The 14,028-nt window shown below is 38.7% G+C and overlaps 3 protein-coding genes and 1 long non-coding RNA gene across 4 annotated transcripts; 3 read left to right on the top strand and 1 right to left on the bottom strand.

Moving 5' to 3' along the window:
• Window positions 1–213: 213 nt before the first annotated feature.
• LOC104823454 lies at window positions 214–1,060 on the top strand. The gene is made up of 2 exons (XR_773343.1): window positions 214–318; window positions 773–1,060. It is a non-coding gene; the product is annotated as an uncharacterized LOC104823454 (long non-coding RNA).
• Window positions 1,061–1,846: 786 nt separating this feature from the next.
• Window positions 1,847–4,175, top strand: LOC104823453 (cell number regulator 8-like). The gene is made up of 3 exons (XM_010555025.1): window positions 1,847–2,281; window positions 2,514–2,716; window positions 3,790–4,175. The coding sequence occupies exons 1-3, from the start codon at window positions 2,026–2,028 to the stop codon at window positions 4,021–4,023; spliced, it is 693 nt and encodes a 230-aa protein (XP_010553327.1). The 5' UTR covers window positions 1,847–2,025; the 3' UTR covers window positions 4,024–4,175.
• A 179-nt stretch (window positions 4,176–4,354) lies between these two features.
• LOC104823451 (DNA-binding protein S1FA1) lies at window positions 4,355–5,625 on the bottom strand. Its single transcript, XM_010555024.1, has 2 exons — window positions 5,505–5,625; window positions 4,355–4,798 (listed from the first exon to the last, which is right to left on the bottom strand). Exons 1-2 carry the CDS (start codon window positions 5,529–5,531, stop codon window positions 4,595–4,597), a joined length of 231 nt encoding a protein of 76 aa, XP_010553326.1. The 5' UTR covers window positions 5,532–5,625; the 3' UTR covers window positions 4,355–4,594.
• A 994-nt stretch (window positions 5,626–6,619) lies between these two features.
• Window positions 6,620–10,491, top strand: LOC104823450 (dystrophia myotonica WD repeat-containing protein-like). The gene is given in 12 exon segments (XM_010555023.1): window positions 6,620–7,047; window positions 7,327–7,644; window positions 7,728–7,836; window positions 7,932–8,025; window positions 8,361–8,448; window positions 8,543–8,626; window positions 8,753–8,849; window positions 8,963–9,050; window positions 9,308–9,413; window positions 9,497–9,589; window positions 9,724–10,011; window positions 10,013–10,491. Coding segments are annotated over 12 exon segments (1,653 nt in total). The 5' UTR covers window positions 6,620–6,870; the 3' UTR covers window positions 10,124–10,491.
• Window positions 10,492–14,028: the final 3,537 nt, after the last annotated feature.

Below are 14,028 nucleotides of genomic sequence, written 5' to 3'. Positions count from 1 at the left end.
GTGTCCTAAAAGTCTCGGATACCCATCTGCCCCCCATCTCTAATGCGGAGTAGAAATAAATAATGTTTGATTGAATTCGAAGTTTGAGGATGAAATTGAAAGGTTAGAAGAAATAGAGGGAACTGAAATAAGAGTAGTGAGGAAAAAGGAAAACTTTTGCTTTTAAAATAAAAAATATATAAAAAAAAAACTAAGCTTGTTTTGGATGGAGGGTTTAACACGAAAGGTTTAACCGTCATCTCCAACTCGGTAGATATTCCTTGCGATTCGGATTCGGATTCCTTGACTATGCTTCATCGTCCTCGAGTGTGCTTGAAGGTCAGTCTCTCTCTGATTCGGATTCGATTAGCCTTCCCTGCGAATTGGGTGTTTTGGCTCGCATGCGATTGGGTTGCTTCGTGGATCGGTGTTTTAAGAATCGCGAAATATTCTGGATTTCTGGGTCAGTATCCGTGATTCGCCACTCAAATTCCCCGACCCAGTTGCCTGAACTCCCCTCCTTGCTCGGCTATTAGCCTGTGATGATTGGTTTAGCCCTAATCATTGGCATGTTTGAATGCTACTATGTGATAAAAATTAAAAAAAAAATCATAGAAATGGCACCAGTTTGATGATGAGGCCTGCTGTGTTGTGGATAGATCCTCATCACTCAGTTGGATGCCTTTGTATGACTGGTAGATTACTCATTACTTGAATTTGAAAGTCTTGCAAATTCATGATTTGATCTTGATGTCTCTGTCTCTTTTATTTTAACCTTTTTTTTTTGTGACAGTTGCTTGCCTTGAGATCGAGCTTGTTGGGGGAGGTTTCGTGTTCAAGAACATGTGGGGTTTTGAAATCAGCTTGGTCATGCCTCAAGGATATGAGACAGAAGAATTTGTTGTCTTTGCTTCGATTGAAGGTTATTAAAGATAATGTTAATCTCTGAATGCAAACCAGATCATGTAACTGTGGGCAATGTGTTGGGAGCCTGTGTGGAGATTTCATCTCTAGAATTGGGGAGCCAAGTCCATGCCTATAATATAAAAATCGGACTGTTGTTTGATCGGTTCATAACTAATGGATTCATCGATATGTATGCCAAGTGTGGATCGCTCGGGCAAACAAGAGGGCTTTCTGGTGCAATGGAAAGCCCCCGATGTTGTTTCATGGCGAGGAAGCACTCGAGTTGTTATGGGAAATGAGAGGTGGAGGCCCTAACCAAGCAACATTTCTCGGTGTTTTTACTGCTTGTAGTCATGTCGGGTTGGTAGAGGAAGGCGTGCAAATCGAGTACGGAATTGAACCCACGATAGAGCATTGCTCTTGCATGGTTGATTACGAAGCCGAAGCTTTCATCAATCAAATGGAGTTGGAACCCGATGCCGTCGTGTGGAGGACTCTCGTAGCTGCGTCTAAAACCCGAGGAGACATCGATCTAGCCAAACGGGGTTGCCGAAAGTATTCTCAAGATGGATCCTCCAAACTCTGCTGCTCATGTGTCACTCCGCAACTCACATGCTTCTTCTGGAAATTGGATTAGAAAGATTCCAGGACAGAGCTGGATTGAAGTTAAGGATGAAATAGATTCATTCTTTGCTGAAAATGTTCTTCATACGAAGAGGGGCAATTAGAACTAAAGTTAGTATTTTGGTTCCATTTTGAAAATTTTAAATTGAATTGATCCAAATGAATTATGAATTGGGCAAAGAAAGGCTAATGAACATTTTTTTTTTAAATCAAATATTTTTTTCTGTTTGATATAATGTTTTTAGATTTTTTTTGGTAAAATAAAAATCAAATCGAGCCCGAATTTAGTTTATTCCAGCCATTTAGAATTTATAAAAGAAGACGGCTGTCGTTGTCTAAAAATAACAGACGGTGACGAAGCCTCTTCTCCAATTGCTTCACCTGTACGTACGTACGTGAACGGCCATCTCTCTCTCTCTCTCTCTCCCTCGGTCTTTTTCCTCTTCATCGTTACTCTTCTTCGGATCGTGGATTTGATTTTTCTCCGAAACCAAAACGAAATCTTTCGGACAAACAATGGCGGCAGAAGATAACCACGATGTCCACAGGAGCGACGACCATGACGAATCGAGTCGGCTTTTGGAGGGAACTGACGTCAAGGTCAAGGCGGTGGAGTCTCCTTCGTCGGAGGGATACAGTTGGACGGTGGATGGTCTGCCGCTGAGCCATGGAAGCGTGATGGGCGAGCCCGTCGGGAGAAACCAGTGGGATTCGGGTCTCCTCTCTTGTCTAGGTCGCAATGACGAGTTCTGCAGCAGCGATCTCGAAGTTTGTAAGTCTTTTCGATCCTTTTATCTGTGATCGGGTTTTCGACATCAGGATTAAGGATAAGCTTCCGCCCTTGGTTGGACGATTGAATTAGGCCGTGATCCAACAACAGCTGATGGGTATTTCGATTTCTGGAATTAGGGTTCTTGCCATTACTCGTTTTAGATTGTGATGGATTGCTCTTTCCCTTGGATAAAGACCTAATGATGGAATTGATTCATGGATTCTGAGAACAGGTCTTCTTGGAAGCGTGGCTCCATGTGTGTTATATGGAAGTAATGTGGAGAGACTGGGATCTGTTCCAGGGTCCTTCACCACTCACTGCTTGCCCTACTTGGGGTTATACCTTATGGGCAATTCTTTCTTTGGTTGCAACTGCCTTGCTCCATGCTTCTCTTATCCAATCCGTTCTGCAATTCGCCGCAAGTTTAACCTCGAGGTATGAGCATGCATTGCTTTCTTTATAGTTCTTCTTTAAGGCTTGTGGCTTGAGGAATGGGGACTTTACTTTCTGTTTGTGTATGCATTTTGATCCAAAGGGCAGTTGAGAATTCAATCAAATTTTGAATCTTTTTTTTTGTGGTTTACTGAGCTCTTAGTTCTGAAAAGGGGCGGGGATAGAAGAAGTAACAGCCTCATGTCCACAATACCCACACACACACACACACACAATTGGATCATCGAAGAAGAGCCCAACAATTTAATCCGATTCAGCTCGAGCTCACCGAAAGAAACCAGTTACAAAAAGAATAATCCAATTAACGGAATCATACAGTTACCTTGCCGGAGAAATCGTCTCCGTCCATGTTTTGAAATCGAAAATCGGTGACTTTCCCTTGGATAAAGACCTAATGATGGAATTGATTCATGGATTCTGAGAACAGGTCTTCTTGGAAGCGTGGCTCCATGTGTGTTATATGGAAGTAATGTGGAGAGACTGGGATCTGTTCCAGGGTCCTTCACCACTCACTGCTTGCCCTACTTGGGGTTATACCTTATGGGCAATTCTTTCTTTGGTTGCAACTGCCTTGCTCCATGCTTCTCTTATCCAATCCGTTCTGCAATTCGCCGCAAGTTTAACCTCGAGGTATGAGCATGCATTGCTTTCTTTATAGTTCTTCTTTAAGGCTTGTGGCTTGAGGAATGGGGACTTTACTTTCTGTTTGTGTATGCATTTTGATCCAAAGGGCAGTTGAGAATTCAATCAAATTTTGAATCTTTTTTTTTGTGGTTTACTGAGCTCTTAGTTCTGAAAAGGGGCGGGGATAGAAGAAGTAACAGCCTCATGTCCACAATGTAGAATCAAATATTCAAATCTAAGCTCAAAACTTTAGGATTGTGACCCACGTTCTTGATTCTCTTTTGGTCTCCAGAACCCAAGAGTTCTTGAACATGCTGCATTATCTCACAGGGGTGGTCATTTCGGTTTTCGATTCGGTTATGTATACCGAACAGAAAGCCCAGCCCTTCCTTCCCTCTTATCTTTTTTCGTTTTTGGTTGTATACGAGCAGGGAAGCTTTGAGGCGATGAACAGGTCATGCGGGATCAGCTGCATAGAGGACGGAACAAAACGGGAACACTGCGAGACAACCTGCGACTTTATGACACACGTGATGTGCCACACGTGTGCCCTTTGCCAGGAAGGTCGGGAACTTCGCCGGAGATTGACTCACCCTGCTTTCAATTCCCAGCCAGTGGTAGTTGTGGTCCCTCCTTCCCAGCAAACTATGGGCCGTCGTCATTGACGACTATCTACTACTGAGTTTTGGTAGCTGCAAACTCACTGAGTTGCTTTTCGTAATACATCGTGTCTCCTCTATTTGAATTGAAACCCTTGGAGTGTATGAATACAATATTTTCAAACCGAAATTGAATAAAACAAAACAAATGAAAATTTTAAATACATATTTTAATTAATCAGAATCAAATCAGATTTAATATAAATATAAAATAAATACAGTTCCTTTCAGATTAATAAATGGAATGGGAACCCAAAAATCTACGGTTTTCATATACATCATACTAATTTTAAATTTCCGATGATCTTCTTGTGAATCAGATCCAAACACAAAACTATGTACAAAACGTTAATGGTTTCAAAGGATCAGGGCGAAAGATTCTTAAGGCTGCAAACAAGAAAGTGAGATGACAAAGCAGAGGCAATAAATTTTAAAGTCTTAAAAAAACACCTAACCAAAAGGGTCTGTGTTAATACATAATAACATTACAAAGACTGGAACCATTCTCATGACAAGAACATGAAAAAAGGGGAATAAACCCCCGTAAAAAGGTTGAATTTTTCCGTACCTAACGGATCTACTCTCCGGGGACGGGAACTCCCTGCTTCAGCTTCTCTCGCTTCAGCTTCTTCTTGGAGACGGGCTTCTTCTTCTTGGGCGGAAGGTTCTTCTGCGCGTAAACGTAGAGGGCGTAGTTTCCGATTAGGAACGTCAAGAGCAGACTTCCGACAACGAGCAGAACGATCAGCCCCGGGTTGAATCCTTTGGCTTCAGCATTCGCCTGCAGAGACAGTCACACACACACAACAATGTATGTATAATCATCAAATGCCGCTTTTGGATCAAGAATATCTCAAAGCACACAACCTTAGTTCTTAGTCAAGAAATGTGAAAAACGGCATGAGTAATAGATATATATTGGTCACTCACGTACAAGGGCAGATCAAGATATTAATAATTTCGCTCGTTGCAACAAAAAAAATCTAGAAAACGAATACATGGAACAGTACTGAAACCACCATTGCCTACAGAGGGCATCATCTTCATATTGAGCCATGCAATAGTTTTGGTGCTTCATTCACTTATTGATACACACTGGTAATCAACGAGAGAAGCCAACCAAAAACTGGTTTTGTTTCAATTCACTGACAGATCTGATATTAGCTTTGTCACCGATCCAACAACTCAAATCGAATCACTGCAAGCAATGCATGCGTAGAAAATCACCATCACGATCACAAGAGTACGATCGTAACTTCAAAATTCCCAGTTCGATTCCATTAAACCAGAGGCAATTTTTTCCCAAACTTTCCATAGATCCAACAGCGAGAAACCAGAAATTCCGGAAAAAAAAACACACACACACACACACACACACAATTGGATCATCGAAGAAGAGCCCAACAATTTAATCCGATTCAGCTCGAGCTCACCGAAAGAAACCAGTTACAAAAAGAATAATCCAATTAACGGAATCATACAGTTACCTTGCCGGAGAAATCGTCTCCGTCCATGTTTTGAAATCGAAAATCGGTGAGATCAGCTCCGACGACGAACGAATTGAGAGGAGGAGGAGAAGATTCGAGGAATCGAAGTTCTAATTGCGAACGCTTGATTACAAGACAACGAGGAAAAAAACAATTTATATTTACATATTAAAAAACACGTGTTCTCATCCACTAATAACAAGCCACGTGGAATAGTTAGAAACTTTATGTTTGGATCCCTAATGTTACGAATATTTCTGTTTTTGACCAATATCGTTTTATTTCTTTCAGTCTGACCCATTATTTCGATCGTGTTGATTAGGCTTTCATTACAGAATATCGACCCAATAAGTTCAGCAAATATTGGACCAAATCCAACACTAGGAACCCATTTTGTATTATAATAATTTTTGTCAATTATTAATTATGGTATATTATATAATAAATAATATCATTTTTATCATTTGAACCGGGTTGAATGGTTTTTAGGTATATACTATTTGATATATCTTGCCGAGTACGAATTTCGTCTATTAAAAAGTATTTTCACAATTAATTTTTTTTCCAATGGGATTGTGACAAAAAAAAACTTGAATGGAATATGTATCTTATGAGGATATGAATGATTCTATGGGATAAAAAAAAAGACAGATAGTATAAGATAGATGCAAATATTATGAGCTATTAAATTGTTTAGAACTTATAAACTCTTTATATGTATAATCATATGTAGTGTGAATATTTAGGGTTTATGCCACATTTAGATTTGTCGTTTTTATAGTTGTTTCTCGATATAATTTATACCCATTTAATTATATATGGGTTATGTTCCGTGTAAGTTTTTTCATTCAATTTTTCGATTATTTTCATATTTCTTTTATTTTGCATTATTCAATTCGATTGGTTAATATAAATAAAGTGAATGCCCAAAAAACCGACCGGCTGAATATATGATCTCTAGCCGTTGAAGGTTTTTTTTTAAATCTAATCTCTACCGTTGATTGTTATGACTTTTATTCCCATCGGAGTCAACTCTTTAGTAAATAGAGCCAAAAAAAAATGGAGACAAAAAAGAAAATATAGAACTAGAGATCAGTCAGTGTATGTATGTATATATGACGAGCAACTTCCCTTGATCCGGTAGCCATTGGAGACCCGAAAAGGACCCAAAGAAAAAAAGTTGCGATTTTTTTTTTATTTTCTCTTGGCGGAAAATTTGCAACTGAAATGATGAACAGCGTCGGAGGAGAAGAGAGGCAATATTAGGGGAAATTTCTGGGTTTTCTGATTGGGGGCAGGGAAAAAAACCCTAGGGTGATGATCAGATGCTATTGGGTCGTCGAGGAATAGAGAAGCATCGACCATCATGATGAACACTTCGAATGGCATGATCTCGGCGCCGTCTTCGTCGGCGGCGGCGAACCCTCAGGCGCCGGGAATCAAGACGTACTTCAAGACGCCGGAGGGGAAGTACAAACTCCACTACGAGAAGACTCACCCTTCTGGGCTCCTTCACTACGCCCATGGCAAAACCGTCACTCAGGTTAGACTTCTAATGATTCAGGATTTCTGCGCTCTGGGATTCTTCTTTGGGTGTTATGATCGAAATCTTAATCCTATTTCATGTTTCGGGGACCGTAGCTTGATTTGTGAGTATTTGAGAGAATTGTGAAGCATTGGGTGTCTATGAACAAATTGGTTTCACTGGCATTGTTCCCTATGATAGATTACACTGAATTCAGCGAGCTTTTGCACGAGGAGATGTCATTTTCATGTTCGTCAATTTTTCTTATGATGGAATTGGTATAACTTTACTGGTCAGGTCACTTTAGCTCATCTTAAGGAGAAACCTTCTCCTTCTACCCCAACTGGTACTTCTTCAAGTTTTAGTTCTGGTAGTGGATTCCGCTCAGCAACAGCTCGATTGTTGGGTGGTGGAAATGGGAGTCGTGCACTTAGTTTTGTCGGGGTTAATGGAGGGAGCAAAAGTTTGAGTACAAGTACGAGAATCGGTGGTTCATTCACTGCCGCTAGTTCTAGCACATCGGTGAAAAATACTAATTTCGACGGGAAAGGAACTTACTTAGTTTTCAACGTGGGCGATGCCATTTTTATCTGTGACTTGAACTCTCAAGACAAGGTAGTTCTTGCTGTTTAACTTTTGAGATTTAGGCATAGTTTGGTAGTTTTGGTCAATGGCTAAGCAAATTTCCTTTGATGTAGGATCCTATAAAGTCTATCCATTTCAGTAATTCAAACCCTATATGCCACGCATTTGATCCAGATGCTAAGGATGGGCATGATTTGCTTATTGGACTGAATTCCGGCGATGGTAAATATAAGAACTTTGAGTTAAACACTGCTATCTACAGTTTGGAGATGCGATTGTTGTCTTGTGGGTTTATTGTTTTCACCGTATTATTGTAGTCTACACCGTATCACTTAGACAGCAGTTACAGGATGTCAGTAAGAAGCTAGTCGGTGCACTTCATTATAACAAGGATGGCTCTATTAATAACAGGCAAGAGTCACTTCTCCTCACATGTCGTTTATCTATTTATTTCTCTTTTCTCCCCTTTATCGTGCTATTATATGTTGGTGAAGATTGAAGATATTATGTCGAATATTGATTATTTTAGTTCATCGTTTGTTCTTCCCCAAGATTCGTTATTGATGTATGATTTAGGTAACTCAAGATATTCAGCCCGAGACCTGTATAATTGCAGAATAGCTTGTAGTCTTGAAGGGTCTTTTTTCTTTCATTTCCTGCAAGAAACTTCAAATATATATAATTTTTTGTCTCATGCCTTTGCTAAGAGTAAAGGTGAAGCTTTTTTTTTTCCTTTTTTGTAACAGCCGTTGCACTAGTATTGCTTGGGTGCCTGGAGGCGATGGAGCCTTTGTTGTCGCTCATGCCGATGGAAATTTGTACGTGTACGAGAAGGCAAGCCTCATTTAACAGAATTCAATTTTTTTTTCAATCTGATTTGACATAATTTTCTCGCATTTCTGATCCTCGATAGTTCTCTTAATTCTAGAACAAAGATGGCACCATTGATTCTTCATTCCCTGCTATACGAGATCCTACGCAATTTTCAGTGGATAAAGCAAAATACAACAAGGTATCCGAGTTTATATTTATTATTTTGATTTGTTTCACTGGCAATTTTTCCATTTGCTGATGGTCTTAAATAGCTTTCGATTATTTAACAGCCCTGTTTTAATTTCCGCACGTATTTTTCGTGCAGAGTAATCCCGTCGCTAGATGGCACATGTGTCAAGGTTCAATTAACAGCATTGCATTCTCAAATGATGGGACATACTTGGCAACTGTTGGAAGAGATGGTTGAGATATGCTGATTTTTTTTTTCAATTGCACTGTATGGTTTCTGCTTCGTCATTCTGATAATGTTTATCGATTAAGCAACTATTATTGTTGTGTTTTTACGATTTTCCAGGTTATCTTCGTGTTTTCGACTTCTCAAATCAAAAGCTAGTGTGGGGTGGAAAAAGTTATTATGGTGCTCTATTATGTTGTGCTTGGAGGTGAGTGTTTGTAATGCAATTCCTCGGCCAAAAGAGAAATGGGAAAAAAATATGTTTTTTTTTTACAAAGAATCAGGTTCTCCACAATGTGGCATTCTACTTTTGCTTGTACATTGAAACCGTGATGTTCTTGATGTTTTCTTTTGCATAGAATCGGGTTTTTTTTCACAATGCAATGCGAATCGGGTTTATCTACTTTGGTATGAACATTGAAAGAGTGATGATGTTGATGATGATGATGATGATAATAATAATAGTATGGATGGGAAGTACATTTTAAGCGGAGGTGAAGATGACTTGGTTCAAGTATGGAGTATGGATGAAAGGAAGGTTGTGGCTTGGGGGGAGGGACACAATTCATGGGTAAAGATCATTCCTTTTTTTTATTTTTACTGTGAAATGATCCGTCTGAATCTGAATCTGATTCACATGGAAATGTTTGGCAGGTGAGCGGCGTGGCTTTTGATTCTTATTGGACGTCGCCAAATTCAGATGGATCGGGAGAGAATATCATTTATCGATTTGGTTCAGTTGGTCAGGTATGTATTGCATGTGAGTAAATTCCAACCCCGAAATAGGATTACACGTTCACGGATCGACGGAACAAAGCTTGAGAGACGTTCGTTTGGAACTTCTTAGGGTTTTTCTATGCTCTCACATTTTGCTGAAACAGGACACTCAGTTACTTTTATGGGACCTGGAACTGGACGAGATTGTGGTTCCGCTCTGACGAGCTCCTGGAGGGTCCCCGACGGGAAGTCAGTCCTCATCTCATTGGGACAACCTCGTACCGGTCGGAACTCTTCATCCCGCCTCGTTCCCCCGCGACGTCCCGAAACTCTCCCCCGTCGTTGCTCAACGCCTCCACATAGAGCCCCTCTCGGGACTGATGTTCACCCGAGAATCCGTCATCACAGCCTGCAGAGAAGGCCATATAAAGATATGGACCCGACCCAGCGGCAACTGAACCGGAGGCAAATTCCAGGACGACCCTTTTGAGCAACCTCCTCGTCTCCAAAGACAGTAAGCTCGCTGGTGGTTCCAGTTACATACGGGCATTGACCCGACCATGAAGCTCTGTCTGAAATCGATTGTTTCAGGTTTGGTTTTCCTGACTCAGGCCTGTGGTAATATCTCCGGCCTTTTTTGTTCGCTAAACCCTAACAGAGTCAGCCGCTGTATATTTGGGGAGATTGAGACAGAGGCGAAAAGGATTTTTGGGGGATGTAATCATGAAATCGGCTCTTGCTTATTAGGGTTTTATGTCTTCGAGTAAAAACTAACAGGAGGGATAATGGGAAGTTTGGAGATTGAGACAGACAACACTCTGTCTTGTTTGTTTTCTTCGCCATAGATTTTTTCTTGTTACAGTTTCTTTTTGTTTTGATGGCAAAATAGGTATGTTAAGTTGTTCTATTCCTATATAATACACACTTTCACAGTTCTTGACCAAATGTATAAGATTTATTTTATTGGTATATTTTTGTTACAGATAAATCAAATCGGATAGAATCACAGTAAATTAAAAAAAATAAATATTATTTCAATAAAAATGGATTAAACGATAAAGAGTTTTTAAAATCCAAAAATTCAAACCTAAAAATAATCGAATTGAACTCAAATTTTAATATCAAATCTTTATATAGGTATTAAAGGATATGGATTTTGTTAAAACATCAGTTTGGGCTTATAACGGGCCCCGAAATCAGAAGCGAAATCTGTTTGGGCATTTAATGGGCCAAACCTCTTACAATTTTGTCTTACATAATAACAAAATTTAACAGAGATGAATAATAGGCCTTTCATAATGGTAGAAATATTATGGTTTCAACAAAGAAACTTCCAAAAGATAAAAATATCACAGACACGTGGCAAAACTCCAGCCAATGTAACTGTATGTACACTGTCTGATATGTGGGCGGATGCATGCATATGAGGAAACAAAAAATGGTAAGGAACCAAAATGATTGGTGGCGGCTGACCCCTCTCTACGTGGCATGATGTGAGTGGTTGATTGAACCGACTGCTGTAATGGACGGTGGTGATACGTTGGTCGGAAGAGCGATGGACGGTCACGCGCGGCCCCTCCACGTCACCCCAACAACAACCCACTGATTTGACTGGAAACAGCTTTGAAACGACGTCGTTTTCTTCCATCCTAATTATTTCTATTCGACCGACCTGATTTTAGTAATCGAGTTACTGCTTTGCTCGGATATTGTAATTAACGAGTAACGTTTTTATAAAAAAAAATTAATTAAAAAGTTTAACGCTTCGATATTTCTTAGAGCGATGGACGGTCACTCCTGGCCCTCCACGTCACCCCAACAACCCTCTGCTGCACACGTGTCTTTTAATATTCCTTTTTTCTGTGTTTTTTGCCTTTTTGCAGAAAAATACGACTTTTAAATTTTTAATGGTTTTTTTACTTGGCATAACATAATATAACATAGAATTTTTTTTAAAAAAAACCAACTCAACTGTAAAATTAACATAATTTAGTATACATGTGCTTTAAATTTTCAATTTTAAAAAATAAATTGTATCTCAATTTTATAATCCGTGTGATTATTACAGTTTTACAAGTAATTTAAAAGTTCAATTTCCAATTAATCAAAAATATTTTTCAATTACCCTTTTGATAAGTTAATTTTAAAATCTTTTATACAAATCATTTTACTTATAACATTTAAAAACCAACCGAACCGAACCCATCAATTTAATATATCTCATAGTTACCATCTATGTAGTAATTGGCTAGTAATTATTCTGAATTCGATAGTACCATGCTCTCTTTTTGTAAATTTTGTTGAAACAGTCACACAATTACGCTGAAAAATGTTAAAATTCATTGTTATTTTTAGAAACGTTAAATTCGAGAATTCTATGTCTACGATATTCTATGACAATTGCCAACAACAAAAAAAATGCGGAGGGATATGTATATGACATGCGACAAAAGCATAGAAACAATAGTGTATATATACCGAGTCGGTCCAATAGAAAACGACATAAATTTACAAATAAGGAAATGGGGCGGCGAGGCTAAGTTAAATTAACCATAAACCTCCATTATTTCCCAAAAACAACAATTTGTTTATATATAAAAACATTATAATATTCAAAACTAAAGTTGTGGTTAAAAATGGCCCTTCCATCACTTTATTTTTAAAAGTTTATGTTAATGCCATGGGGTAAAAGTGTATGTGTACCTGAGAATTTACGGGACACTGTTATTGAAAATGTTGTCTCATGCCCTTCAGGGTACACCTGGTGTAATGGTTAAAAGCTTATAATTCTTCGAGAGGTGCTGGATTCGATTGCACTCTCCAACAAACCTGTTATCCATTGGATGGTTTATCTGTTCCACATAGTTTGCAGACTATTACGTGGAATCGGAAGGTTTATCACCGCGTTCGAAGAACTATAGTTGGATTTCTGCCGTTACAAAAAAAAAAAATATTGTCTCATGTAACTCTAGCGACTGAAAATTACATATATAAAAATATGATATACCAATGTTTCTTTTTGGTAAACGATATACCAATGTTTAGATTGCGAAATTATGTTTTTGGTTTTTGTAACCAGATTTTTTAGAGAATTGAAAAACTTTATTCCTATACCAAAATTTCAATTATTGGAAATTGGTTTTAAATGGGTACACGTCGATTTTTTTTTCTTTTGTGAGACAAAACAAACATTATATAAATGATTACTAGAGGAAGAATAAATTTCACCGGGGGTTTTCCGGTTCATGTCTGTTAATTAGCCGTCTATGTCCGTTTTGTATCGTTAAGTTATTTGTTCGTTTTTATCCGAATCCATCTGTTAGTGTTGACGGAAGTTAACACTAAAAAATTTATGGAAAAAAACTGAAAGAAACCCTTCTTTTTGTTTTCAGAGATAACAAAATTAATCCACTAATTTATATTCGCTAAACATATTAAGTATATAGTTTTACACATTGCATTATAAAATCTAAATATATATAGCGTGCATGCAACATATTTACGCATATAAATCCTTACGAATTAACATATACGCATTTGTTATTGAATTTACACACATTCGTATTCAGTAAAAAAATATTTTAAATTTGATTTTAAAATTTTTAGAATCAATTATTTCAGTTCATAATCACGACATTTGAGTTGCTATGCTGTGGTAGAAACTTAATTAATGATTACGACGATATAATCATATATCTCAATACACACACATTATATATAATATATATTCGAATACAGACGAGGCTTGGACTTATATATTAAACATAATAATAATAATAATATGTATTTTTAAATTTTATAAAATTATATAGCCAGGTGACTCTATATAAATACCTGGGTTCCTCTATCTTCTCAGCACCACAAACACACACAGAGCATAAGCGACACGTATATTCACGATCGAGAACAGAAGAAAAAAAGATTCCCGCAAAAAAAATGGCGAAGGACGTAGAAGGAGGAGCCACCGGAGAAAGTTTCCCGGCGAAGGATTACAATGATCCGCCGCCGGAGCCGTTGGTGGACGCGGAGGAGCTGACGAAGTGGTCGTTCTACAGAGCAGTTATAGCAGAGTTCATAGCCACTCTTCTCTTCCTATACATAACGGTCTTAGACATCTCAGATACTTCTGGAGAAGAAGAAAAGAGATGAAGTATTTCTCAAGGACCGTATACCCTTCTGGTTCGCGATTTCTGGGTACGTCGGTCTTGCAGCCATCTCAACGGCAATGATCCCGATGATATTCCCACCATTGAAATGGTATCTGGTCCTCTGTTCTTACTTCATTGCCCCAGCCCTCGCCTTCTGCAACTCTTACGGAACTGGTCTCACTGACTGGAGCTTGGCTTCAACCTATGGAAAGATCGGCCTTTTCATCATCGCTTCGATAGTAGGAAGCAATGGCGGTGTCATTGCCGGTTTAGCTGCCTGTGGGGTCATGATGTCGATCGTCTCTACAGCCGCTGATCTCC

The sequence above is a fragment of the Tarenaya hassleriana genome, unplaced genomic scaffold (assembly GCF_000463585.1).
Source record: "Tarenaya hassleriana unplaced genomic scaffold, ASM46358v1 Cleome4, whole genome shotgun sequence".
Classification (NCBI taxonomy): Eukaryota; Viridiplantae; Streptophyta; class Magnoliopsida; order Brassicales; family Cleomaceae; genus Tarenaya; species Tarenaya hassleriana.
The sequence above is the reverse complement of the archived record's forward strand: the minus strand, read 5'-3'. Positions and strand labels throughout refer to the sequence as shown.

Bases quoted from the DNA above. Each gene is read 5' to 3' on its own strand.
- LOC104823453 (XM_010555025.1), top strand. From the start codon at position 2,026: ATGGCGGCAGAAGATAACCACGATGTCCACAGGAGCGACGACCATGAC. The intron at 2,282-2,513 runs GTAAGTCTTTTC...TTCTGAGAACAG, and splicing joins CAGCAGCGATCTCGAAGTTT to GTCTTCTTGGAAGCGTGGCT. The intron at 2,717-3,789 runs GTATGAGCATGC...GTATACGAGCAG, and splicing joins GCCGCAAGTTTAACCTCGAG to GGAAGCTTTGAGGCGATGAA.
- LOC104823451 (XM_010555024.1), bottom strand. From the start codon at position 5,531: ATGGACGGAGACGATTTCTCCGGCAAG. The intron at 4,799-5,504 runs GTAACTGTATGA...CTGTCTCTGCAG, and splicing joins GAGACGATTTCTCCGGCAAG to GCGAATGCTGAAGCCAAAGG.